Source organism: Suricata suricatta, chromosome 2 (genome assembly GCF_006229205.1).
Source record: "Suricata suricatta isolate VVHF042 chromosome 2, meerkat_22Aug2017_6uvM2_HiC, whole genome shotgun sequence".
NCBI lineage: Eukaryota > Metazoa > Chordata > Mammalia > Carnivora > Herpestidae > Suricata > Suricata suricatta.
Genome location: NC_043701.1, coordinates 6,539,814 through 6,564,454, shown reverse-complemented (window position 1 = coordinate 6,564,454; position 24,641 = coordinate 6,539,814). Strand labels below are relative to the sequence as shown.

Sequence of the window (24,641 nt, the reverse complement as noted above, 5' to 3'; positions counted from 1 at the left end):
CGTACCCCAACAGGCTTACACCGGAGCCACTTGGACAAAAAGGTTTTTTGTTTTTTTTTTTCAATGTTGTATTGCCATCTTGCACCAAGTCTAAAGAGTCATTCACTTTTCCCTTGCACCGGGTGTGATGGAGGAGAGGGGCCATTGAGAGGGGACTTTGCCTTCTTTTCAGCTGGTGGCAAACTTGGCTGCACCTTCGAGTCACCCGAGCAGCGTTTAAGACGCCGCGCTTGACCCCAAACCAGTGAAATCAGCGGCTCTGGGTAGAGAGGGGACACCAGTCAGTTCGTAAAGCTCCACGAAGATCTCGGGGTGCAGCTGAGTTTGGTAGCCAGTGCTTGGGAGGGAGCTGTGTGCTGCGGAAAAGGCGACCAGGTGGTGCCGATGGAGACCGGGCTGGGTCTCCCCGGGAGAGCTGACCGTGGGCAGACCCCACAGAAGCCCCCTCTGCCCCTGGCCTGCTTCTCAACCCGGTTCTGACAAGTTAGCCCGGAGTTGGGCGGCCGAGTTGGATCACTTTTCACCCTTAGGTCTCCAGACCTTCCAAAAGCAAATTGGGCCTGGTGATGCTCGAACTTCCGCCGTCAGCCCCTGTCCCCTCCTCTGGGCCCAGAGGAGTGAGGCCTCAGTGAGCTCAGAAGGATGGGTCTGATGGAAATAGCGCCTCTTTTCGCAGCGGGGCCTGGCACCAGGGCCCTATTCCCCTCCGCCCCAGGTCACTGGGCGATTCCCGGGAAGCTGTGGGGCGTTCCTCTGTGACCGTCACAGCTGCTTAGAGTTAGCGAGGGCAGTTGGCATGCCTGTCCCTAGCCTGCCCGGTCACCTCTAAACAGCAGGCCACCACTTGGCCGCCCAGCCTGAGGGCCTCCAGCAAGCAGCAACAGCAAGAAAAGAAAATGACACCTCCCCTCGCCTCTCGTGTTAAGGAGAATTGGCCATCAGCCCTGCTGTTGTCCATTGAGCCCTGGGTGCTGGTTAGTATGGGGCCGGTTCCCAGGTCACCAATGAACTGTGACCACCCTCTCTGGGTCATAGGGCTCAGCTCCCAGCGTAGACCCCGGGGGGCCTCACCTCACCCCTGGACGCTGGGTCCAGGAAGCAAGGACGGGACTGGGGAGCCCCCTCTTCCTCTGAGGCATCTCCCCTCCTCCCCTCATCAGGGAGTGACGTTTTCTGGCGAGCCTGTTTTCATTTTAGAAAACTTGAATAAGTAGTTGTATATGGAAAAAAGGCTGCTCCCTGGATCCCTCCCTGGGGCTCTCTGGTGGCTCCTTTGGTCACAGCCCTGCTGGGTACGGTGGCACGTCCCTCAGCTGTGTTTCATTACCCTCTAGGAGCACCTAGAGCCACTCCATTTGGTGGTGAAAGCAGAGGCCGTGGAATGACCAGCCACTTCTCTGTCCCTCAGTGCCATCATCTTGAAAGCAGTGACCATCATGCTTGCCCCAGCCTGCTTAGTTAGAGATGGTTGGGAAGATTAGGGTCAGATGACTTACGAGAAAATTCTTACTGTGAAACAGAAAGCACTAGGCAACTCCAGAGGGAGTTCGCCACTAAGTCCAGCCCCTAAGAAAAGTGGCTGTTCTGCGGGAGCGGTTCGTGACACCATGGGGGGGGGGGGCGGGGGGATTGTCCACAGCCTTGACCCAGCAAGGGTCAAGGTGCGTAAACGAGTGACCATGGCAGGAGATGGGCAGGTTGGCTGGGCAGCTGCTCAGTCTATTGCTGGGAACATTAATGACCTCGGTCACCTGGAGGGTGGGGGCCTGGCTGAAAATCAAGAGGCCAAGTTGTTTCCTGCTGTCAGGCCCCAACCCCCACTCACAGAGGGTCTTGTCCCAGGCTGTCACTTTCTTGCTCTGCACACAGGCTCAAGAATGGGACATGGACGCCCGGCGACCGATGCCTTTTCAGTTCCCGCCCTTCCCAGATAGGGCCCCCGTCTTCCCTGACCGCATGATGAGAGAGGCCCAGCTGCCCACTGCAGAGATCTCGCTCTGGACGGTGGTGGCCGCCATCCAGGCTGTGGAGAGGAAGGTGGAGGCCCAGGCCAGCCAGCTGCTAAATCTGGAGGGGCGGACGGGGACGGCCGAGAAGAAGCTGGCCGACTGCGAGAAGACGGCCGTGGAGTTCGGGAACCACATGGAGAGCAAGTGGGCCATGCTGGGGACCCTGCTGCAGGAGTATGGGCTGCTGCAGAGGCGCCTGGAGAACATGGAGAACCTGCTGAGAAACCGAAACTTCTGGGTGCTGCGCCTGCCGCCGGGCAGCAAGGGGGAGGTCCCCAAGGTACGTAGTGGTCCCCATGGGCAGGGATGGAAGCGAGGACCAGCACAGGGGAACAGAACTCGTGATGTCAATTAGCCAGTCCTTCCCACGAAACTGTCTGGCCCCCTCATGGGTGATTCAGTTTCTCTTCAAGCCTGCCTCTGCTAAAACAAACGAGTCTTGACTCTTCCATCTCCGTGAGGCTGCCTTCCACCCGTTCCCCGCAGAACCCGTGTGCCGCTTCTCTCTGTTGGCCTTTCCCAGCCCCCCCCCCCCGCCCCCCACCAAGGTCCCTGCGTGTCTGCAAAGCCCCGCAGCTCTTCGTGGCTTGGGTTTGGCCCTTGGCACCCACAGAGGACCATGTGTCATCGGTTATCTTCAAATGTTCTTATATGAATGTGGCTGAGACAGAGCCCAAACCGCATTAACTGGAATTGCTAGGAAGCTGTGACCATCCTCTCTGTGGGCCCTTCTTGCAGCTCAGAATTCGTGCTCCGTTTCCCTCTTCGATTCGCTCTCCCATCGTCCCCCTGCATCCTTAACATTGTGCGGTCGGTCAGTGACCCGGCCTTCTGGTCCTCTGAGAAAATGGAGTCCCCAGTAGAGATGCATGTGAAGCCCCCGCATTCTTCCTTCCACTGCCTCGAGCCTGTGGCCTCACCGCCCACCCTTCACCGACCCCAGGCTCGCTCTGGCCTTCTCCCTCTTTCTCCTTGGTGTCATCAGCTCCTCCCTCTGCTGGTCGCTCTAGACGTCCTCGAACATTGCCTGTCCCTGTAATGAAAACCTCCCTAACCCTGCCTCTCCCTCCAGTCCTTGCCTCATTTCTCTGCTCCTCCTGAGAGCTGAGTTCCTTAACCGAGTCGTCAGTATTTGCTGTCTCCAGTCCCTTCTCCCCTTTCCTTTTTAATCCCTCCATTACTGAAAATTCAGGGGCACCTGGTGGCTCAATCGGTTAAGTGTCCAACTTTGGCTCAGGTCATGATCTCACGGTTCATGGGTTCGAGGCCCACGTGGGGCTGTGTGCTGACAGCTCAGAGCCTGGAGCCTGTCTTTGGATTCTTTGTCTTCCTCTCTCTCTGAGCCTCCTCTGCTTATGCTGTATCTGTCTCTCTCTCTCTCTCCAAAATAAATAAAACATTAAAAAAAAAGAAAATGTAGATATATACACAAGTAGATAGAATAGTGCGATGAACCATCCTGTACCCATCATCCAGTTTCTTTTGTCTTTTTCTTTTTGTTTCTTTTTTGTTTTGTTTTGTGTAATATTTATCCTGGGGGAGGGGGCGGGCAGAAAGTGCACAAGACACAGAATCCAAAACAGGCTCCAGGCTCTGAGCTGTCAGCACAGAGCCCAACACGGATCTTAAATTCACAAACTGTGAGATCATGACCTGAGCCGCAGTTGGACACTTAACCAACTGAGCCACCGAGGTGCCCCCTCCATTATCCAGTTTCAGTGTATCTGCTCTTGGCCCGTTTCCTCTAAATCCCTACCTACATCCCCTCCCATTTGATTTTGAAGTCAGTCTCAGATAACAATCTTTTTTTTCTTGGTAAATATTTCAGGTTATAGATCTAAAAAGCAGAATCTTTTTTTGAAATAAGGTCTCAATAGTTTGATTTTTTTAATGTTTTTATGTATTTTTGAGAGAGAGAGAGAGAGAGAGAGAGAGAGACAGCATGAGCAGGGGAGGGTCAGAGAGAGGAGTCACAGGATCTGAAGACAGGCTCCGGGCTCTGAGCTAGCGGTCAGCACAGAGCCTGACATGGGCCTCGAACCCATGAACTGAACCGTGAGATCATGACCTGAGCCGAAGTCGGACACGAAACCAACTGAGCCACCCACGTGCCCCATCCATATTTCTACCACAACAAAAGTCTCAGGCCACTCAGGTGTCTAGTCCGTGTTCAAATGTTCTTTTCTTCCAGACATGTCATAATTTGTTTCCTGTTTGTTTGGATCAGAACTTAAGAAGGTGCTATGTTTTTTAAGTCTTTTTAAATCTGTTAATTCCCCCTCCATCTCTTTCATTTTTCCTTAAGAAGTGTCTGTGGAGGGGTGCCAGGGTGGCTCAGTTGGTTAAGAATCCGACTTCAGCTTGGATCATGGTCTTGCGTAGGCTCGTGAGTTTGAGCCCTGCGATCCATAGTGTGCTGATAGCACAGAGCCTGCTTTGGATCTTCTGTCTCCTCTCTTTTCATACCTCCCCGGCTCGATCACTCTCTCTCTCAAAAAAGAAGTGTCTGTAGAAGAAAGTAGGCTGCGTGTCCTTCTGAGCTTCTGACTTGATTCTGCCTCTGCGTCCCCCATGGTCTCATTGAACATGTTCCTCTATTCTCAGTATTCTAGGACGTTGGTAATTGGACCATTCTCCCCGGAACCTCTGCCAGCCAGCCCTCTGCTCCCAGCTCTCCGTCCCGTTCATCTTGCCAAAGCCTTCATGACGTCCACAGTCAGTTCTGTCTTGTCTTCTCTGCCCCGAAGGTGGCGATGCATACAGGAGGCCACCCTTTCCTTGAAACACCCTATCACATGGCTCCCAAGTCCCCTCTCTTGATTCTGCTCCTACCTACTCATGACTCCTGCCCAGTCTTCCTCACTGGCTTCACCTCCTTTTCCCTGACCTTTTCTGTTTGGAGAGGTCCAGGGCTCGTGTTGACCTTTGGCTCATTATCTACGCTCCCTCCCAGATTTCATTCCGCCTCGGAGTTCTGAATGCACCCTGTGTGCCGTCAGCTCTCGGATGCAGTCTCCTCCGCCCACTCTCTCTCTGTCTCTTGCCCAGACTTCCTTCTTAAATGCTAGATCCACATGCCGACCTGCTAATTTGTGGGATTCGGTGCGTCTCTTAGATTTAACACGACCAATCTGAAACCTGTTCTAACCAAGTCATCCTCGTCCCCACGGAAGAGGACTGTACCCTTCCAGTTGTTCAAGCCAAAAATCTCAGGGTCACGTTTGCTTACCCTCTTTCTCAACCCCTCCTGCCAGCATATTAGTAAACGCTGTCTGCCTGACCCTTTTTCAAAGTACCATCCACGGTCCGGTCACTGCGCTCCCCCTCCACCGCTCCCACCATCCTCCGGTGGGGCCCTGCGTCGCCGTGGTCTCCTGCCTGGTCTCCATCCTTGTCCCTCGCCCTGTTCAGTCGTTCTCAGCAGAGCAGCCAGAGCGATCCCTCGAAAATATAAACCAGTTAGGGGCGCCTGGGCGACTTGGTTAGTTAAGCGCCTGATTTTGGCTTGGGTCATGATCTTGAGGTCTGTGACTTCAAGCCCCGGGTCAGGCTCCATGCTGACAGTTGAGAGCCTGGAGCCTGCTTTGGATTCTGTGTCTCCCTCTCTCTCTCTCTGCTTCTCCCTCAGTAGTGCATGCACGCTCTCTCTCTTTCTCTCTCTCAGAAATAAACATTAAAAAAATAATAATAATAAATAAATCAGTTACTTCTGTTTAAAACCCCCAAATAGCTTCCCACCTCGTGCAACATAAAAGGCCCTGTTCCATCAGGGGCCACCTCCCCAGCTGCACCTTCCGACCCCCTGTCCCCGCCGCCCTTCCTGTCCACCCCTTTCCAGCCACACAGTCTCCTCTCAGGGACTTTCCTCCACTAGCCAGCTCCCTCCCTGAGTGCCTACCTGGCCCCCTCCCTGTCACCTCCATGGGGGGGGGGGGTCTGCCCTTCCACGGCCCCCCCAGCCCCCTTCCCTTCGCGCTCTTTTCCCTGTCCCTGCTCTCATTTCCCCCAAAGCACTGTGCCATCGGGCACCTTAAGTATATACTCCTTTTTTTCTGTCTCCTTGGATGATTTTCTCTGACCACAGTCTCGCTTCTGCATGGTTCACTGCTGCGTCCTCCTTGCCTGTAACCGTACCTGGCGTTAGTCACTATTCAAAAATATTTGCTTGGGCGCCTGGGCGGCTCAGTCGGTTGAGCATCCGACTGTGGCTCAGGTCATGATCTCACGGTTCGTAAGTTCATGCCCCGCGTCGGGCTCTGTGCTGACAACTCAGAGCCTGGAGCCTGCTTCGGAGTCCGTGTCTCCCTCTCTCTCTGCTCCTCCCCCACTCACACTCTGTGTTTCTCTCTCCAAAATAAGTAACTTAAAAACAAAAAATCAAAAAACAAAAAGTATTTGCCGAGTGACTCTGCCCAGCCGGAGAGCTCACGCTTCCACATAAGGGATAGAGTCTGACGTGTCTTTTTATCTGCTGAGCCAACCAAGCCAGTGACTTTGCCAGCAGAGTTGTGTGACAGCGATTTACTGAAGCTTCATAGAACTGTGTTGTAGGGGTGCCTAGGTGGCTCAGTTGGTTGAGCATATGGCTTTAGCTCAGGTCATGATCTCATGGTTCATGGGTTCGAGCCCCATGTTGGGCTCTGTGCTGACAGCTAGCTCAGAGCCTGGAGCCTGTCTTTGGATTCTGTGTCTCCCTCTCTCTCTGACCCTCCCCTGCTCTTGCTGTCTCTCTCTGTCTCTCAAAACTAAGTAAAAAAAAATTTTTTTTAACTAAAAAAATAAAAAAGAAAAAGAACTGCGTTGTGATGGTAGCGCGGACCCCCCGCGCCCCCCGCCCCCCCCCCCCGGGAGACCCCCTGCCACTGTGGCCACAGGCGCGTCTCCTCAGTGTGGTTCGGCACGGTGCTTCTCTGGCACATTTAGCATCTCTTCACACGCTGCCCTTTCCTCTTCTCGGTGCTGCACGTTCGCACGTGGCTCTGTGCCCTCCCTGGCACCTCTGTGTGTTTTGTGCATTGGCTTGGGCGTGAGGAGTTCTGCATTGACCGATGCCCTCACACAGCGATGGGGTGGGTATGAGGTCTGGAATCGGAGGACTCGGATTCGAATGTGGGCTTTGCCGGGGACTGTCTTCCCACACCTGCTCAAGTCTGATTTTGGTTGTCCCTGAGCCTCCTCAGGCCCTCTTTGGAAAGAAGTGAAGGATAAGGAAGTGGTTTTATGAGTCAATCCCCAGCTGGTCCTTCTGCACATCCGTATTCTCCTGGGAAACGAAGATGATTATCCATTTATGAAATGAATTGTGAGGATTCATTGATTTTGTTGACGGGGCCAACAGTATGTAGCTCCTTGTATTAGTTACCTACGGCTGTGTGACAAATACTCCAAAAAGTTAGCAGCATCGAAAAATAATTGTTTACCATCATACAGTTTCTGTGGGTCAGGAACTCAGAAGCAGCATGGCCGCCTGGTTCTGGTCAGAGTCTCGTGAAGTTACAATGAAGCTATTGGCTGAGTTTATGGTCCTGAAGGCTTGGCTGAGGCTGGAGGATTTGTATCCGGTCTGGCCTTGTCATTTGGCTGGTGGCAGGCAGGCTCAGCTCCTCGCTGTGTGGACCTCCCCGCATGGCTGCTTGTATCTTCACAACATGGTTGCTCCCGCCCACTCTCGACTGCATGATCCCAGAGAGAGACTGGGATGGAGCTAAATGTCTTTTTTTTTTTTTAAATTTATTTTTGAGAGACTGAGAGATAGCACAAGCAAGGGAGGGTCAGAGAGAGAGGGAGACACAGAATTCGAAGCAGGTTCCAGGCTCTGAGCTGTCAGCACAGAGCCTGATGCGGGGCTCAAACCCACGAACCGTGAGATCATGACCTGAGCCGAAGCCAGACGCTCAACCGAGTGAGCCACCCAGGTGCCCCTGAAATGTCTCTTATGTCCTGGTCTCAGAAATTCTACACATCACTTCTTAGTTTGTTAGAAGTGAGTTACTAACTCTTCTGCCCACCCTCAAGGGGAGGAGAATTAGGCTGTACTTTTGGAAGGGGCTCTTAAAAGAATTTGTGCACATGTTTTCAAAGCCATGACCATAAAGCACCATGAGAAAGTTAATTGACGTTGCTGGTAATAGTTAGAATTCATCACGTTCTCTTGGCCATGCTAAGTGCATTCTCTTCGTCAGATCCAGGGAAGGCTGTTGTCTCTCAGATCCTTTCTGCCTCTTGGATTCCAGTGTGTCTGTTAATTGGCCGACAGATAATCACGGGTGGTCTCTTCTGTCTAGCTAGACTGTAGGCTCCCTGCGGTCTCTGGCCATGTCTGACTACCCGCTCTGTGCTGGAGCAGGGACGTTTTTATGAAGTGATGTCTTTCCAACCGCGAGAACATGATGCCAGAACTGTGACTCTTCACAGAAAAGATGAAGTGAGGCCGAGGAGTTGGCATGTTGGAAGAGAGGGTGAACTTGCTTTTGGATGCATTTACTTTGAGGCACCCAAAAGATGATTAAATGGAGCCACTCATGGGGCACCTGGGTGGCTCAGTCGGTTAAACCTCTGGCTTCGGCTCAAGTCAGATCTCACGTTCGTGGGTTCGAGCGCCGCATCAGGCTCTGTGCTGACAGCTAGCTTGGAGCCTGGAGCCTGCTTCCGGTTCTGTGTCTCCTTCTCTCTCTGCCCCTCCCCCTCTCATGCTCTGTCTCTCTCTGTATCAAAAATAAATTTAAAAAAACATTAAAAAATTTTTTAAAAAATGGAGCCACTCAGAGGGCTGTGGAAATCTGAACTCCGAAGGCAGCAGAGAAGGCTGAGGAGTGTCCTCTGCAAAGAGGTAACCACTCAGGTTGTGCAGAGGATGAACTTGCAAAGAAAAAGCGAAAGAACAGGGAAGGGGAAGGGCAGAGCCTTGGGGTTGGGGGAGGAAGAGGAAGCAGTAAGCTGTGGGTGGGCTGGAGGAAGCGGAGTTGTGGAAACCAACACAGAAAACATTCCAGAAAGGCGATCTGCCCTTTCAAAGAGGTCTGAAAGGCTGAGGGTTAACAAGAGGCCCCGATGCCCATCCCGGGTGTGGTTTCGGAGTGTGAATGGTTCATAGCCAGACTGGAAAGGGTTAAAGGACGTACGGGTTGTGGGGAAGAAAGCGCCAAGTGTGTTTCAAGTGAAGAGGGAGGGTGGAGGCTCTTGAGGCGGCAGAGCTGGGTTGTCTTAGGTGGGATGACCCTCCAGGGAGAGCCTAAGGTGTCAGAGGGAAGAGATTGTTCGGGCAGAAGATGGAGGAGCAATGAGAGGCACGTTGCCAGTGGCTCCCTGTGATCAGGGTCCAGGACAGATGGGGAGACCGGGGAGGGCCCGGGGTGGGGGTGGGGGTGGGGAGAGGGAAGTATTTGAAAGCAGCTTCCCAGGGAGCACCGGAGATGGCCACAGGGTCAACGAGAGGCTTCCAAAGCAGCCTAGGGACAAGTGGCAGGAACGTATGGTGGATGTCCCCTGCAGAACTCTGTAACTTTTGTCTAGCAGCAGGAGGGTCAAGTGCAGGAAGTGGTCTGTATCTGTTTTCCCAGGTGCCTAAGTCTGGTGGCGGATCCGGGCAGTGAGGAGCTCTGTTCTGTCTCTAAAGATGGGTGGTGGGTGGGCTGTCGGTCAGTGGGTGGCATATAGGTGTGCAGTATGCCCTCAAGGTTATGAGCACCTGATGTGACAGCAGACATTTCTGGGTTTTTTTTTTAAGTTTATTTATTTATTTTGAGAAAGAGAGAGAGTATGTACATGTGTGAGAATGGGAGAAGGGCAGAGAGAATGAGAGAAAGAGAGAGAGAGTCCCAAGCAGCCTCTGCACTGTCAGTACGGAGCTGGACAAGGGGCTTGAACCCACAAACTGTGAGATCATGAGCTGAGTAGAAGACAGACGCTTAACCAGCTGAGCCACCCAGGTGCCCCCAAGACATTTCTCATTTATGTAAAGCCTCTGCCCACTCACTGAGCTGGGCACCAGGGGCCCTGGTGTTTGTTGTTTGTTTTTTAATACTTTTATTTATTTTTGAGAGAGAGAGAGAGAGAGAGACAGAGCACGAGTTGGGGAAGGACAGAGAGAGACACACACAGAATCTGAAGCAGGCTCCAGGCTCTGAGCTGTCAGCACAGAGCCTGACATGGGGCTCAAACTCAGGAGGTGTGAGATCATGACCTGAGCCGAAGTCAACCGCCCAACCGACTGAGCCACCCAGTCGCCCCTAGGCATTTCTAATGCATGTAAAGCCACACTTTACATGGTGTAGATGTCCACCTTACGCATTACAGAATGTAATGCTCACTCGCCAAGCTGGGCGCCAGGCGCCCCAGGAGCTGTCCTTTGCCGATGCACGCAGAGGTGCCTCACCGTGGCCCCGTGTGCAGGTTCAGAGCCTGACACACTCCGGTTAGGGCTGGGGTGGATGGAGGGGTGGGACGCCAGGGTGTGAGCAGAAGGCCGGTCCACGGGTGTGAGAGGGGTGGCGGCAAGGCCATGTGTCCCTGAAGGGAAGGTCCGCTAACAGGGTCATGAAGCAAAACTTCTTCGAAAGATGCAGTGCAGGAGCGCCTGGGTGGCTCAGTCGGTTGAGCATCCAGCTTTGGCTCAGTTCATAATCTCACGGTTTGTGGGTTCGAGCCCCACATCCAGCTCTGTGCTGACAGCTAGCTCGGAGCCTGGAGCCTGTTTCAGATTCTGTGTCTCTCTCTGATCCTCCCCGGCTCATGGTGTCTCTGTCTCTCAAAAATAAATGAAAAAACAGAAAAAAAAATTTTTTTTAATTAAAAAAAAAAGAAAAAGAAAACATCTAAAAAAAAAAAAAAGAAAGATGCGACGCCAGGCTGGGCTGTTCTGGTGAGCATCTGAGATGGGTAGAACAGGGACCCTGGTCACGTGGACGTGGAGCTCTGCAGCGCAGAGCAGGGGCCGCGCTGGTGATGGGCGAGCCCGGCTGCAGGGGACTTAGCTGCCCAGTACCGCCAACGGCCTTTCGCTGCACTCACCAACACTTACTGGCTCCAAACCGAGTGCATCTAGATGCTTGGGGCCAGCGGTGGGCGGAGCAGGTCCAGGTCCTAGAGCTTTAGCACGTGCCCTTAGATTGCGTGTTTCGGTGACAAAAATGTAACTGCGTACCCCGAGCTAACCTGACTGGAAATACAGGTTTGGGGACAGGGCTTCCGTGAACTCAGCTCCAGGCACCCACTCTGAGAACCTTCCACACCTCTGTCACCCTGAGTGCCAAAAGCAGCACATGGACTTCAGCTTTACCTTCAGGGACCCAGTTTACCTGAAAGCGAGCTTACAAAGGATATGGTTAAGTGCTTTAACACAAAAAAATAAGGGGCGCCTGGGTGGCTCTGTTGGTTGAGCGTCCGATTTCAGCTCGGGTCATGATCTCGTGATTCTTGAGTTCGAGCCCTGCGTGTGAGCTCTGCTGACAGCTGGGAGCCTGGAGCCTGCTTCGGATTCTGTCTCCCTCATGCTCTTTCTCTCTCGGTCTCAAAAATAAGAAACATTAAAAAGAATTTAAAAAGGTGGGTCGGGGGGGAGGCAGTGTTGACGTCCCCGTTTTGTTGGCCGTCCCTCTTTTGGAACACAAGAAGATGAGGAATAGTGTGGACCGGCCCCCCCTGAGGCAGGCTGGGCTGGGATCTGGGGGACAGGAGTCGTGGAGAGTGAGCTCTGCGCTGGAAGGGTCCCTGTGGCCCCTGGATGGGAGGCTGTGGGGACAGGCAGCAGGCGCCAGACTGTGACTCTTGTCGGCCCAGGTTCCGGTGACGTTTGTTGACATCGCTGTCTACTTCTCTGAGGATGAGTGGAAGAACCTGGACGAGTGGCAGAAGGAACTTTACAACAACCTGGTCAAGGAGAACTACAAAACCCTGGTGTCCCTGGGTGAGAGCCCCCCCTCCCCCAGCAGGCGGAGCGAGCGTGCAGAGGGCGGAACCCTGGGGCAGGGGGCTCCCGTTCATCCCTCGGGGAGATACAAGGCCCCGTGTGCTCATGATGCTCTGAGATAGAATGGGCATGACAGCGATGGGGGAAAGCCCAGTAACAGGACGTGTCCCTGTAGCACTGAGCTGGGGGCTGCTCCGTTCTGGAATGTGGCCCAACTGCATCATGGGCCCCTTGGACAAGCCGCACGCAGTCTGTCTGGTGCTGGCTCTCCCGGCGGTTTCCACCCCAGAGCCTGGAATCCGTGCGCTCGTCCTCAAGGTTCCTCCATAAGAGATTAGCTGGTGTACGTAGTGACGTCCCCCCTCGAGGGGGCCTCTGGTGGGGAGGGCATCTGGGGTGAGGGAGACGTCTGCCAGCGCCCTCAATGGGGACTGACTGGTCAACCTCACCGTGTCCTTGCTTCCCCTCCAACTCTCTCTAGACGCAGAGGGTGCAGCACCCAAGCCGGATGCACCGTCCCAGGCCGAGCCCAGGGAAGAGCCTTGCGTGTGGGAACAGCGTGACCCCGAAGAGAGAGAAATCCTAATGGATCCGGACACAGGTGATGGTGGCCGAAGAAAGCCCCAGGCCAAGGGCAGGGCAGGAGAGAAGCCTCGCCATCCTTGCTGCGTTCAAGACGGGCTTCCCTTGACTTGTTCTGGGGGCTGGCTCTGCCGCCCCCAAAATAATGGTGGTCACTTACCGGAAGAGGCTGCTGCGCCCCAAGTCCTGCGGGCTGTCCGTCGGGGCAGAGCCAGACGAACTGGGCAGAGAGGAGAGAGGAGCAGGCTTGCGGCCTCGCGGGCCTGACCTCTGCCTGCCCCGGGAGGCTGGGCACCAGGGACCAGCTGGGCACAGCCCCAGGGAGGACGGGGAGCCCGCCTGGATGCACAGTTTTGCTGGGGCTGCGCCACAGGCATGAAGCCTTCCTCACTTGGGGGGGATGTTCAGTCCCGAGGAGATCTAGTGCCCGACAGCATCGTGCCCAGTCCACTGTCGCTGGGATGGAAGGTTCCAGGGCTCCGGTCCTGGTGCACCCTACAGGCCTTTCCCCGGGACCCTGGTTCTCCTGAGGGGTGCTGCATCCGCCACCTTAAGTGAACTCCATCCTTTTCCTTTTTTTAATGTTTATTTTTGAGAGAGAGAGAGAGAGAGAGCGAGCGCACATACACACAGTCAAGAGTGTGGGAGGGGCAGGGAGAGAGGGAGACACAGAATCCGAAGCAGGCTCCAGGCTCTGAGCTGTCAGCACAGAGCCCAAGGCGGGGCTCGAACTCACAGATCGTGAGATCATGACCTGAGCCGAAGTCAGACACTTAACCAACAGCCCCCCAGGTGCCCCTGAACTCTGTCCTTTTTAAGGAAGCCCCTCCTTTCCAGACTCTTCTCTTCATTGAGATAGAATTCATGTGCCATCAAGTCACTCTTTTTAAAGTGTGTAATTCAGTGGTTCACAGAGCTCTGTGACCATCACCACTGTCACATTCCAGAACATTTTCCTCACGGGAGACCCTGGACCCATGAGCAGTCACTCCTGTCCCCCACAGCCCCCAATCCCCGGCTCTCGGCCACCCCTGATCGAGTCTCTGTCTCTGGGCGGTTATGCGAGCAGCCCCTTCCCCGCCTTCCAGAGCTGCAGGCGCTCGCGTTTCTGTCAGCCTCCGCCTCACCACTTCTCACCCGTCCCTGTGCAGGGGCAGCGGTCGTGATGCCCACCTTGGGGGGGGGGGAACAAGCAGGCCCAGAGCCAGAGAGGTCGGGTGCCTCACCCGCTGGGCTGGGCGCAGTGGTGAAACCCGTTCCTCGTCTAATCTGTCCCCTCCCCCCGAGCCTCCTGCTCCTGGGGCCGGGACATAGAAGGGCCCGGCCTGCTCGGCCCATCTCGGGGTCCACACAGAGGACAGGTCACTGTCTTGTGTGCACGAGTACACTATGCATTAGTTGTCCCGTATGGGTTGGCCTTGCGCCCCTTTGCCCAGTCTGAAGACTTGCTGATGGCATGTGTGTGAGTGTGCGCGCGTCTGTGGGTCTGCTGTGTCTGTATGCACACGTGTGTGTGTGTGTGTGTGTGTGTGTGTGTGTGTGTGTGTGTGTGTCTGGCCACGTCTTTCTGACTGGGGTGAAAAGTGAAGATCGGTGATTCCTACACAGAGGTCAAACTCCTGGCCTGGTCCTGATCAGCACCAAACCCTGCAGGGGCTGTTTCTAGAACTCTCTCCCAGCCTTATTATACCTCATCTTGTGTCCAGACCTACCCCTTTGTCCTGAATACTGATTGTTTCTCTGCTCCCAGGACCTTCTGCTTCTCGGGGTCCCCTGCAGTTGCCCACCAGGCCCTAGAGGCCCCTGGGTCTTTCCCTCATGAGCGCCGTCGGTCGCGCTGCCGACCCCAAGAACGTCCGAGTGATGGTTGTTCAGAAAGGACACCAAATGACACGATTCCCTCTCCCCAGGCGCGGAGCCGCTGGTGCCTGCGCAGGATCTGTCCTCTCAGGTGAAGCGGGAGGAGGCCCTGTGTGTCCGGGGCCAGCGGGGCCTGGAGGAGAGAGCCATCCCCACCGAGTCCATCACCGGTGAGTCCAGGGCCCAAGCCAGGCGGGCAGAGGGAGGGCCCAGCGTGGCGTGACGGTCCCCGGCGCTGTCCATTGTGCGTGCCAGGCCAGAGCTGGAAATGGGGGAGTTCGACCCAGGATGGGCAGAGAGACAGAGTTTCCAGAAGGACACAAACACAGCGATCTGCTACATGTCTGGACTTAGCTTGTCCTGTTTCTTATCTTTTTTGTCCTTGTTTTGAACTATTTTAACTATTGTAGAGAACCCACAGGGTGAGTGTGGTGTCTGTCCATGTGCAGAGAGAGAGAGACAGACTCATTTTAAGGACTTGGCTTCAGTGATTGTGGAGGCTGCCATGTCCTGATCTGTAGGCTGGACCCTTCTTCCTTGGGGGTGCTTGGTCTCTTTCGATGAAAGCCTTCAGCTGCTGGGGGAGGCCCGCCCGCATTATGGAAGGCCACGCATTTGACTCAAGGGCTACAGATTGAAATATCCATCTCCTCTTAAAAAAAATACATTTACCGAAACATCTAGAATGATGTCTGGCCAACTCTGTGGGTTCTGTGGCCTACCCGTCACAGAATTGCTCATCACAAGACCTCGTGACATACTGCAGCTCGTTAGTTATCCAGGGGTTAGCGCCCCACGTAGTCAGCCCCCGCTCAGAGCCTCACGCCCGCAGTAAGCGATCACATCATCTGAGTTGGGGGAAGCCTGTCCCCTTTGCATCGGGCATGCTCCCGGACCACGTCACAGTGTTCGTATCTTCAAGAGAACTTCCAGGGATACGAAGGCAAGAAAGGGTGAATGAGGTTGAGCAGACTGCAAAAGAAAGAAGGGGTAGCATACATCTTAGAAAAATCCCCCCAAAAATGGTGAATCTCAGGGAAGGCCTCATTTTCCCTCTTGAGGAGAGCCTCTGTCCACGGCGCTGCTCGGTGCTCCCGCGTGACTCCCGCTCTAAGCACTGAGATCCCTGAAGCACAGAAAGACTTTCCTGAGGTCACTGCTAATGACAACCCCCCACCCCCAGTACCCATTCACCTGCAGTGAAAGTTCCAGTGATTGGGGCCAAGCTGACTGAAACCTTTAATTAATTAGCGTCATTTAATTAGGCCTGAATTTTTAGGGAAAAGAGATCATTGCAGGAAATGAGAGATTTAGTCAGAGCACAGACGTGCGGGCCGTCTCGGGTCCGCTGACGCCTCTGACGCCGTATTCCCGCAAACAGACTCCCCGGCCTCCGCCCAGGACCTCTTGTCCCGGATTAAGCAGGAGGAGCACCCCTGCGTCTGGGATCAGCAGGACTTGACCGAGAGGGATATTCCAACGGACCCCAACTCAGGTGAGCGAGGTACCAGGGTGAATGTCAAGGGAAAGGAGACGCTCTCTGAGTTTTGTAACGGCTGGGAAGTCAGTCCCATCACTTGTGGTTCAAGGCCAGCGAAAGGCTCAGAGAAGACAATACGGCGTGTTCCTCAGTTAGCAGCTCGGCACAGATTTTGGGATATAACCGTTTGAGGGCTTTTCTAAAAGGATCACGACACGGACAATTTATTGCATCCATTTAACTGACCAGTTATTTCAGCAATGGTTGTTTTTAAACAATAAATACAACCAGAAAGGCTTTTAAAAGTCGTGTATATTTCTGTGACAGATAGAAAGTCATTTACAGTTTCTGGAATTTTTCATGAGTTGAACACTAGTTAAATCTCTTCTGAGAAACTTCTGGGCAGGGTCCACGAATCCAGAACAATAGAGCAACCCCACCTGTCTGGGGCCTGCACACATGCGTGTGTGTGTGTGTTTTCACGTGTGCTTGCAGAGCTGGAGAAGTCCAGTGTCCTCATACTTAGTAATGATGACCCCAGGGTCCTGACTGGCCCCACACACCAGGAAGACAAGATCAGACATGAAAGCTAGCATTCCTGGGGCGCCTGGGTGGCTCAGTTGAGTGTCTGACTCCGTCTCAGGTCATGATCTTATGGTTGGTGAGTTGGAGCCCCGCATCGGGCTTTGTGCTGACAGCTCAGAGCCTGGAGACTGCTTTGGATTCTGTGTCTCCCTCTGTCTCTGCCCCTCCCCCATTTGTGTGCACGCTTGCTCGCTCTCGCTCTCTCTCTCTCTCTCTCTCTCTCTCTCAAAAATAAATACACATTTTTAAAAAATAGTTTAAAAAAAAAGACTAGCATCCTTGTTTCAAGCTTAGAACTTAAAAAAAAATTTTTTTTAATGTTTATCTTTGAGAGAGAAATAGAGCACAGTGGGGGAGGGACAGAGAGAGAGGGAGACAAAGAATCCAAACTAGGCTCCAGGCTCAGAGCCTGATGTGGGACTCGAACTCCTGAACCGTGACCTGAGCCAAAGTCAGATGCTCAACTGACTAAGCCACCCAGGCTCCCCATCACCCCACACCTTGATAGTGGAGAAATTGAAGGGGTCTAGGACAGAAGGAAAGCCAATCTTTTCTTTCTTCTTTTTTTTTTTTTAATGTTTATTCATTTTTTTGAGAGACAGAGTGACAGTGGGGGAGGGGCAGAGGCAGAGAGAGAGGGAGACACAGAATCCAAAGGAGGTTCCAGGCACAAAGCCCGACGCAAGGCTCAAAATGACGAATTCCAAGATCGTGAGGTGAAGTCAGATGCTTAACTGACCCACCCAGGCTCCCCCCGTTTATATTTTAATGTTTATTTATTTTTGAGAGAGAGCACAAGCAGGGGAGAGGCAGAAAGAGAGGAACAGAGGGTCCAAAGCAGGGTCCGTGCCCACAGCAGAGAGCCCAAGGCTGGCCTCCAACCCAAGAACCGCGAGATCATGACCTGAACAGAAGTCGGATGCTTAGGCACTCAGCCACCCAGGTGCCCCTGCCATTGCTGGTTCTGAAGTCCTGTTACTCATCCGTCGGGTCCTGCACCATCAGACAGCAGACTTCCCTCCGGCCCGTTCGGGACCGCAGGCTGCTCTGGGCTCAGTGGACGGATGGGAAGCCACGGGTTCCCCTCTGGGTTCTGCAGCTGCGCAGACTCTGGGGGGAGTCCCCTGCCGCCCTGGCCAACTCCGAATGTCCCGGCACAAGTGAGACCCCATCAGTGAGGGCACCTAGGAGGAGGAGGGCAACGATGCCAAACAACACTGTGCCCACTGTGCTGGGGCAGCGGGCCTTGCTCGGTAGGTTTTCTAACCGTCACTGGGAGGCTCAGGGGGAAGGAACAGACCCTCTAATGCTGCCTTCTTTCCACGAACAGAGTCTCTGATCTCAGCACATGACATTTTGTCGTGGATCAAACAGGAGGAGCAGCCATACCCGTGGGGCCCACGTGACTCAATGGAAGGAGAGCTCGGATTAGATTCTGGCCCCAGTGAGTAACGCGTCCCCTGGGGCCCCTGGGTGTGTGGTCCACAGGGATGGTTGCTTGCGTCGGCCTACCCCCGCCCCCCAGGGTGATGCTCTGTATCAAAGCTCTGTCTCCTTTCTTCTTGGAGGATGGCAGGCATGTTGTTTCCTTGTGCTGTCTTTCTTTTTTTTTTATATATTTATTCTTGAGAGAGAGACACACACACACACACACACACAGAGCACTAGTGGGGGAGGGGCCAAGAGAGGGAGACACAGAATCCGAAGCAGGCTGCAGGCTCCGAGCTGTCAGCACAGAGCCCGATGTGGGGCCTGAACTGCGAGATCATGACCTGAGCCAACGTCAGCTGCGTAACCCACTGAGCCCCCCAGGTGCCCCTCCGGGTGTTGTCTTAACAAGGCACCACGAACTGGGTGGCTCAGAACAGTGGAAAGGTATTGTCTCGGTTCTGGAGACCAGAGGTCTGAAATCAGGGGGTTGGCAGGGTCATGCCCTCTCTGGAAACCCCCCAGTGCTGGTGTTTGTGGCAGTGTTTAGCCTTCCTTGGCTTGTGGATGCATGGGCCCCCCTTCGCCTTTACCTTCGCGTGGCGTTCTCCCGTGTCCGTGTCCTCCGCTAGCCGTCTTCCTTTAAAGACATGTCAGACCGCATCAGGGCCCGCACTACCCCAGCGTGACCTCATCTTCACTAATTCCATCTGGGAAGAGCCTGCATCCAGAAAAGGTCACTTTTCTGCAGTACCTGGGTCTGGATTTCACCATCTTTTGGGGGGTATAGTTCAGCTCATAACAGCAGGGAAAGGAGAGTGGCCTGGGAGGGGCTAGGCCACTGGCGCCTGAGCGGGAGTTGATGGCGGCAGGTGGCTCATGTACTCAAGACACGGCCAGAGAGTCCCAAGCCACCCTGAGCTGACAACCCACCGAAGCTCCAATAGGGAGAGGGGATTTTTTTTCCCTCTAGTAGGTAAGGGACCAAACATCTCACCTGACTTGGGTCTCTTGGGTCTTTTTTGAAGTTTCATTTATTGTCCAGTGACCTTAGGCGTATGTGTGTGGATCATTTAACTCTGAGCGTCCGGCTGGCGTTCTTGCCAGACTCGGCACCATCGCCTCGCTCTCAGGGTGGCTGACTTCGTGTCCGTACGTTCTCTGTCCTTACTCCTGACACCCTCCAAGAGCTCAAAGTCCAGGGACTGACTGAGGATAGGAAAACGTAACCAGCAGTTTTCCACTTCTTTTTGACGGTGCCCAGGCCGCTATTTCTGGCCTCGAAGGCATAGGCCCTAGTTCATCACACCCCATGCCAGCAGTTCTGCCCAAACCTTTCTCCCTCGGTGCGACCACTTGATGTCTCCAAGACGCCTGGGAGTGCGTGGCCTGGAGAAGCCTTTTCCTGGAGACACGTGTGGCCGTGGGAACGGATCGAGGGGAGTCTAGGCGGAGACTGCAAAGCTTTGCAACTGACCAGACCATTTTACCTGCTCAGTTTGGATATGCCGAGTCCTAGAACGATTTGCCTCGTGTTGTTTTCTCTCCGGGAGGCCTTCGAGCCTTGGCATTTGGGGGCACGGCCCAGAGTTTAGGAGACAGGAGTATCCGGAAATGCGCCTCCCACCGGCCCCCTCACCAGAGCCTCTTATCAGAGTTTCTTGACATTTTCTGCCCAAGTGGGCCTGCCTTCCGCTTGTTCGTGTTGACATTAGTAGCTCACCTGTGGGATCTTTGAGATTAAAGAGTACATGTCCTTTACCAAGGACAATAGGATAAACTGTTGGTGAGACGCAGGATCACCTCTTCTGGAGAGGGGTTGGGAGCAGAGAGGGTAGTAGAATTAGAGTAAAACACAGAACTCTAGGATGCCCCCCCTGCCCTCGGCTTTGCCAACCCCCTTCCCCTGCCCCCGGCTTTGCAAGAAAGACCTGGTGTCCTATTTGACTCAAAGTCAGACTTCAGTCTGAATGGCCCCTCGGATTCCTCAGTTATGTATGATAGTGTAAGACAGGGAAAAAATCTAGTTCACCCAAATGCACGTGAGGCTCCATCTAAGCAGCATGTACAAGGAAGACTTTGGAGTCCCACGGCTACCAGATACTTCTGGAACAAGTGGGGTCAGGAGCCTAGAGCAAGACTACCCTATGCAGATGCCAACACCTACAAAATGCGATTTGCAGGCTCGCTCCTGAAATTCCCACATTACTTGCTGCCTTGGGTTAAAGCACTGGTCCCCACCTTTGTCGTTTCTGTTATCTAAGAAATATTTACTCCGTGCCTACTCTGTGCTAGGCACAATTGCAGGTACTGGGCAAGGCAGTGGGAGAGACCAGGGGTCTCCTCCTGTGGGAAGGTGATGGAGCACGAGCAAGGCTGTGGGCACACGGGGTGAAGTCGGGGGCAGCCCGTGCTCCGAGGCGATGACTCGGAAAGCAGGCAGGCAGGAGTGGAGGTAAGGGGTTCAGGCAGGAAGGGCCTCCCTGCCGAAGGGAGTGTGTCCCAGACAGTGAGAACGAGCTGACCACAGAGCTGTTGGGGAAGAGCAGGGCTGAAGGCCTGGAGGCTTTAGAGAACCAGGGTGGAGCAGTTGGTCAGGGGGGAAGCAGACCACATGTGACCTATGGTGGTGGCAGAATTTGGATTTCATCCTGCTATGAAAGGGGACCAACAGAAGGTTTAAAACAGGTTAATGAAATGAAATGGTTTACATTTTTTTAAATATTTATTTTTATTATTTTTGAGAGAGAGAGCAGGAGAGGGACAGAGAGACAGGGAGAGAGAGAGAGAGAGAGAGAGAGGGAGAATCCCAGGCAGGCTCCATGCTGTCAGCACAGAGCCCAATAAGGGGCTCGAACTCACAAACCGTGAGATCATGACCTAAGCCAAAATCATGTGTCAAATGCTTAACTGACTCAGCCACCCAGGCGCCCCGATCTGGTTTCTATCTTAAAAAAGATAAGTTCAGGAATGGACCCATGTGGGGCGCAGACCTGCTTCCCAGAAGCAAGGAAGGCATTTAGGAAGCTGACAGAGTTGGTACAGGCCAGGCAAAGAGGGGACAGTAGGTCCAAGTTGGAATGGTAGCAGGTGCACCCGGAGAGAAGTGGACGGATTCAGGACAGACTCTGCACATGTAACTGATGGATCGTGTGTGGTGGGCGAGGGGTCAAGAGTGACCCCCAGGTTGGGCCCCGAGGAACTAGGTGAGCAGTGGTGTCCTGAAATGGCGAGTCCTGGGACAGAGCCGGTTTACTGTGTAAATCAAGTGCTCTACTTTGGGCCTGGAAGGTCTGAGATGGCCTCCAAGTAGGCAGATGAACACAGGAGTCTGAAGAAGCTCAGGGTTAGATTCACTTGAGGGCGTAGTTTGCGATGGCTTCTGACAGCAGCTCCCTGGAATTAGACCAAACTTCACAGGTGAAATACCTTCCTCCATGAATCTGCTGATTTCAGACACCAGCGGCAAGTTCAGGGCCCCCAGCCCACTCACTTCTGACCAGCTGGGTACAGATGCAGGACTTCCCATTTGCCCCCGAGGTTCAACTCACTAGAACAACTCACAGAACCCAGGAAGGCATCTAGACTCATAATTCATTTCAGTAGAGCAAAAGGATTCAAATCCGAACCAGCAAAAAGAGATCCACAGAACCCATTCTAGAAGGATCCTAAAGCTTATGTTGTCTCCTCCCGGTGGGATCAGGAGTGTCACCATCCCAGCACAGTGATGTGTGACAATACACAGCATACATTACCTACCAGAGAAACTCACCAAAGCTTCCGTGTCTAGAATTTTTACTGGCGTTTCTTTACATACTTAGGATTGATGGAACCACTGGAGGTGAGGTTGAGGTCATTCTCCAGCCTGTCCCCTCTCTCTTAATTGTGTGGATTCTTTTACTGGCCTAGCCAGCTGGTATCCTGAGTCAGCATCATGTTGGTTTAAACTATCTAGGCCCTCACCTTGAACTGCCTTACTAGCATAACCTCAGAGCCTACCTTGAATAAGAAAAGGCCTCCTAATCACTCCGAAAATTCCAAGGATTTCGAGGCTGCCTCCTAGGAACCAGGGACAAAGGCTTCCTAAATTATCACAGCTCTGTTGTTTTAAGCCTGGGGACTCTTAAGAGATCTAGGGAGAGTGTAGACAAAGAAAGAGGCCCGGGTGTGATCCTAGGGGTGATCGGAGGCTGGAGGAAGAGACTCAAGAGAGGGAGGGGTTAATGACCGCCAACACGTGAGGGATTGAATATGCAGGACTGGGAAAAGGCCTTTAGACTGGGCCACTTGGGCCTTGATGGTGACCTTGAAAAAGTCGCTTCGCCGGTGTGCTGGCCCTGTGCCTGACTGTAAGGGTTTGAGAGAGATCAGTCAAAGCAAGGCTAGGTAATTCTTCAAGAACATTGGTATGAAAAGGAACAAAGATGAGGTGAGGGCACAAGGGGTCCCGGGAGAGTGTTCTCTTAAGTTGGACCTACCGGGCCTGGTAGGCCGCTCTCCACTGGTTCAGAGCCTGGTTCAGACTGCTGTCAACAGTGAGGACATTTCTCGTCCTGCGTAACCAAGAGGCGGTTCAGGTTCAGCCTCAAGTTGATTCAAGGATGAAGCTACATTATCCGGGCCCGGGTTCTGTCCAGCTCTTCCAAGCAGTCCCATCCAGACCAGAGGGTAAGGAAAGGCCATCTCTTTGCCTACACTCTCAGGAGTGAGGAAACGCCCAGAAGCCTCCTCCTCACGTGTTACCCACCAGAACGAGGTCACGTGCCTCTGTCTGACTTTGTCACTGGCCAGTGAGGTCCAGAATAGCAGTCCTCCTGCTGGCGGCTGGAGGAGGTGTGACGTAACCCCCATAAAGTCGGGCACGCTGAGAAGTGGGGTAGGGTGCCAGGCCGGGGCGGGGCGGGGGCTTTTGAGGTCTGTGCAGTTTTCTCCAGCAGTCTTCAGCTGCTCGAGCATGGCTGCAGTGTTGGGGCTCCCCAGGCAAGCAGAGCAGAGGAGAGAGGAGTGTCTCATGACTGCTGACCACGGGAGCTAAGCTGGGGCAGAAGGGGAGCGGGCTGGGTGCAAGATGGGAAGGTGAGAACAGTGGATTGACACGCACATCGGGTTGGAAGAATTATCAGTAGGATAAGGACTGTTGCAAGTTGGGTTTCCTGGGAAACAGCCCCTGAAAAGGAGACATATGTGCGTCGTTCCTTGGGGTCCTCTTGGGAAGGAAGGAGTGAGAGAAGCTGATTGGGTGGAGGGAGAAACAAGGCCCCAGTGCAGCAGCGATAGAGGCCACAGCCTTCGATCAGTCCCCCAGGGTTGAAGGCCTGGCACTGGGGAGTGTGGAGGGGAGGCCACTTTGGCCCCTGGCCAGTGGAGATGGCTCCGCTGGTTTTTCTTTTTTTTTACATTTATTTATTTTTGAGAGAGACAGAAACAGAGCACAGCTGTAGGAGAGGCAGAGAGAGAGGGAGATAGAGAATCCCAAGCAAGCTCCACACTGTCAGCACAGAGCCCCATGTGGGGCTTGAACTCACGAATTGCGAGATCATGACCTGAGCCAAAATCCAGAGTTGGAGGCTCAGCTGACCGAGCCCCGCGCCCCTGTGCCTGGTCAGTTCCATGGGTAGACAGGGCAGGCTGGGCCCAGTGTACTCGGGGTGTCCGCAAGGAGGGCAGGTCTCAGTCAGACACTGAAGGAAACCTTCCAGATGTGGCCTGAGACGTGCCCTCCAGGGAGAACACAGGTCCTGGCCAAGGATGCCAAGTCAGAGGGGGCTCAGCTTTACCTTCTCTCCTGTTGTACCAGCTTCTCCTCGGTGGAGGAGGGGCGTCTCCAGGGAGAGATCGGGGGTGGAGGTGAAGGAGTAAGGAGACTCCTAAATAAAGAGCCTGGGTCAAGGCCTACTGTTCTGCTGCCCAGAGCCTGGACTTGATGCCCCACTGACCCCCGAGGTTGTGGGGGACCCAAGGGTGCCCGGAAAAGGCCACACTGCATGGGACACAACAGTGCTTTCTGGGGAGGCTGCCAGGACCACTACTTCTACACAGGGGTGCAGATAGCTGGGTCACGTGTGGTCAGGGTGCAGATAGGGTCAGTTGCCAGGGTGGTGCAGGGCCGTGCTGCTGTTCAAGTTGGAAGGCCGGTTGCTTAGAAGAAACACGACCGAAAATGGCGGCGTGGTTCTGGTCCCCGGCCCTGCATTCCATTTCTGTAGCTCCCCAGACAGGCTGTCACCTTGATTAAGTTCTGGTAAATTCTTTCCCTCTGGGCCAGAGATTTCCCTTAGATAAATTAGCATCGAACATCAGAATGCAGTTATTTCCTGGCAATTGTGCCTTCCAACGTGACTTCCGCATAGCCCCCCCCCCCGGCCCCCCCTCGCCCCGCCCCTGCTTTGGGTAGGTGTTCTCTCACCTAACTGCATGCTACCTGTTGGACCCGCTTCTAGTGCTCTCCAGCGGGTTGCCTTAGGCATGTCTGAGGGTTGAGGAGCCCTAGAACCATAGGGAACATGACCCCTGCCCTTGCTCAGTCACCTCACTTTTTCGGAGAAACTGAGGCCCAGGGAGCCCGCGACTCACACCAAGCCACGGAGGAGATCAGTTAAGGCCCTGGGCCCCTTTCAGGGACGGTGTGGGGGGGCGGGGACCCGGACAGAGTGCCATCAGCGTGTCCCTTCTCCATGTCTCCCTCTCTCCAGGTGACAGCCTGCTGCTGGTGAAGAACCCGCCCCCCGCCCCGCAGCAACCGCCCCCACCGCAGCCGGCCCCGCAGAGCCTGCCGGTGCTCCCAGCGGCC

At 54.1% G+C, this 24,641-nt stretch overlaps 1 protein-coding gene across 1 annotated transcript in view; it reads left to right on the top strand.

Moving 5' to 3' along the window:
* ZNF282 (zinc finger protein 282) overlaps positions 1–24,641 on the top strand; it is a 25,550-nt gene that overhangs the window by 412 nt on the left and 497 nt on the right. Inside the window, exons 2-8 of the mRNA XM_029954531.1 lie at positions 1,870–2,289; positions 11,787–11,913; positions 12,398–12,517; positions 14,409–14,528; positions 15,740–15,853; positions 17,754–17,867; positions 24,544–24,638. Coding sequence (XP_029810391.1) covers positions 1,870–2,289; positions 11,787–11,913; positions 12,398–12,517; positions 14,409–14,528; positions 15,740–15,853; positions 17,754–17,867; positions 24,544–24,638 — 1,110 coding nt within the window. The remainder of the gene's footprint in view (positions 1–1,869; positions 2,290–11,786; positions 11,914–12,397; positions 12,518–14,408; positions 14,529–15,739; positions 15,854–17,753; positions 17,868–24,543; positions 24,639–24,641) is intronic.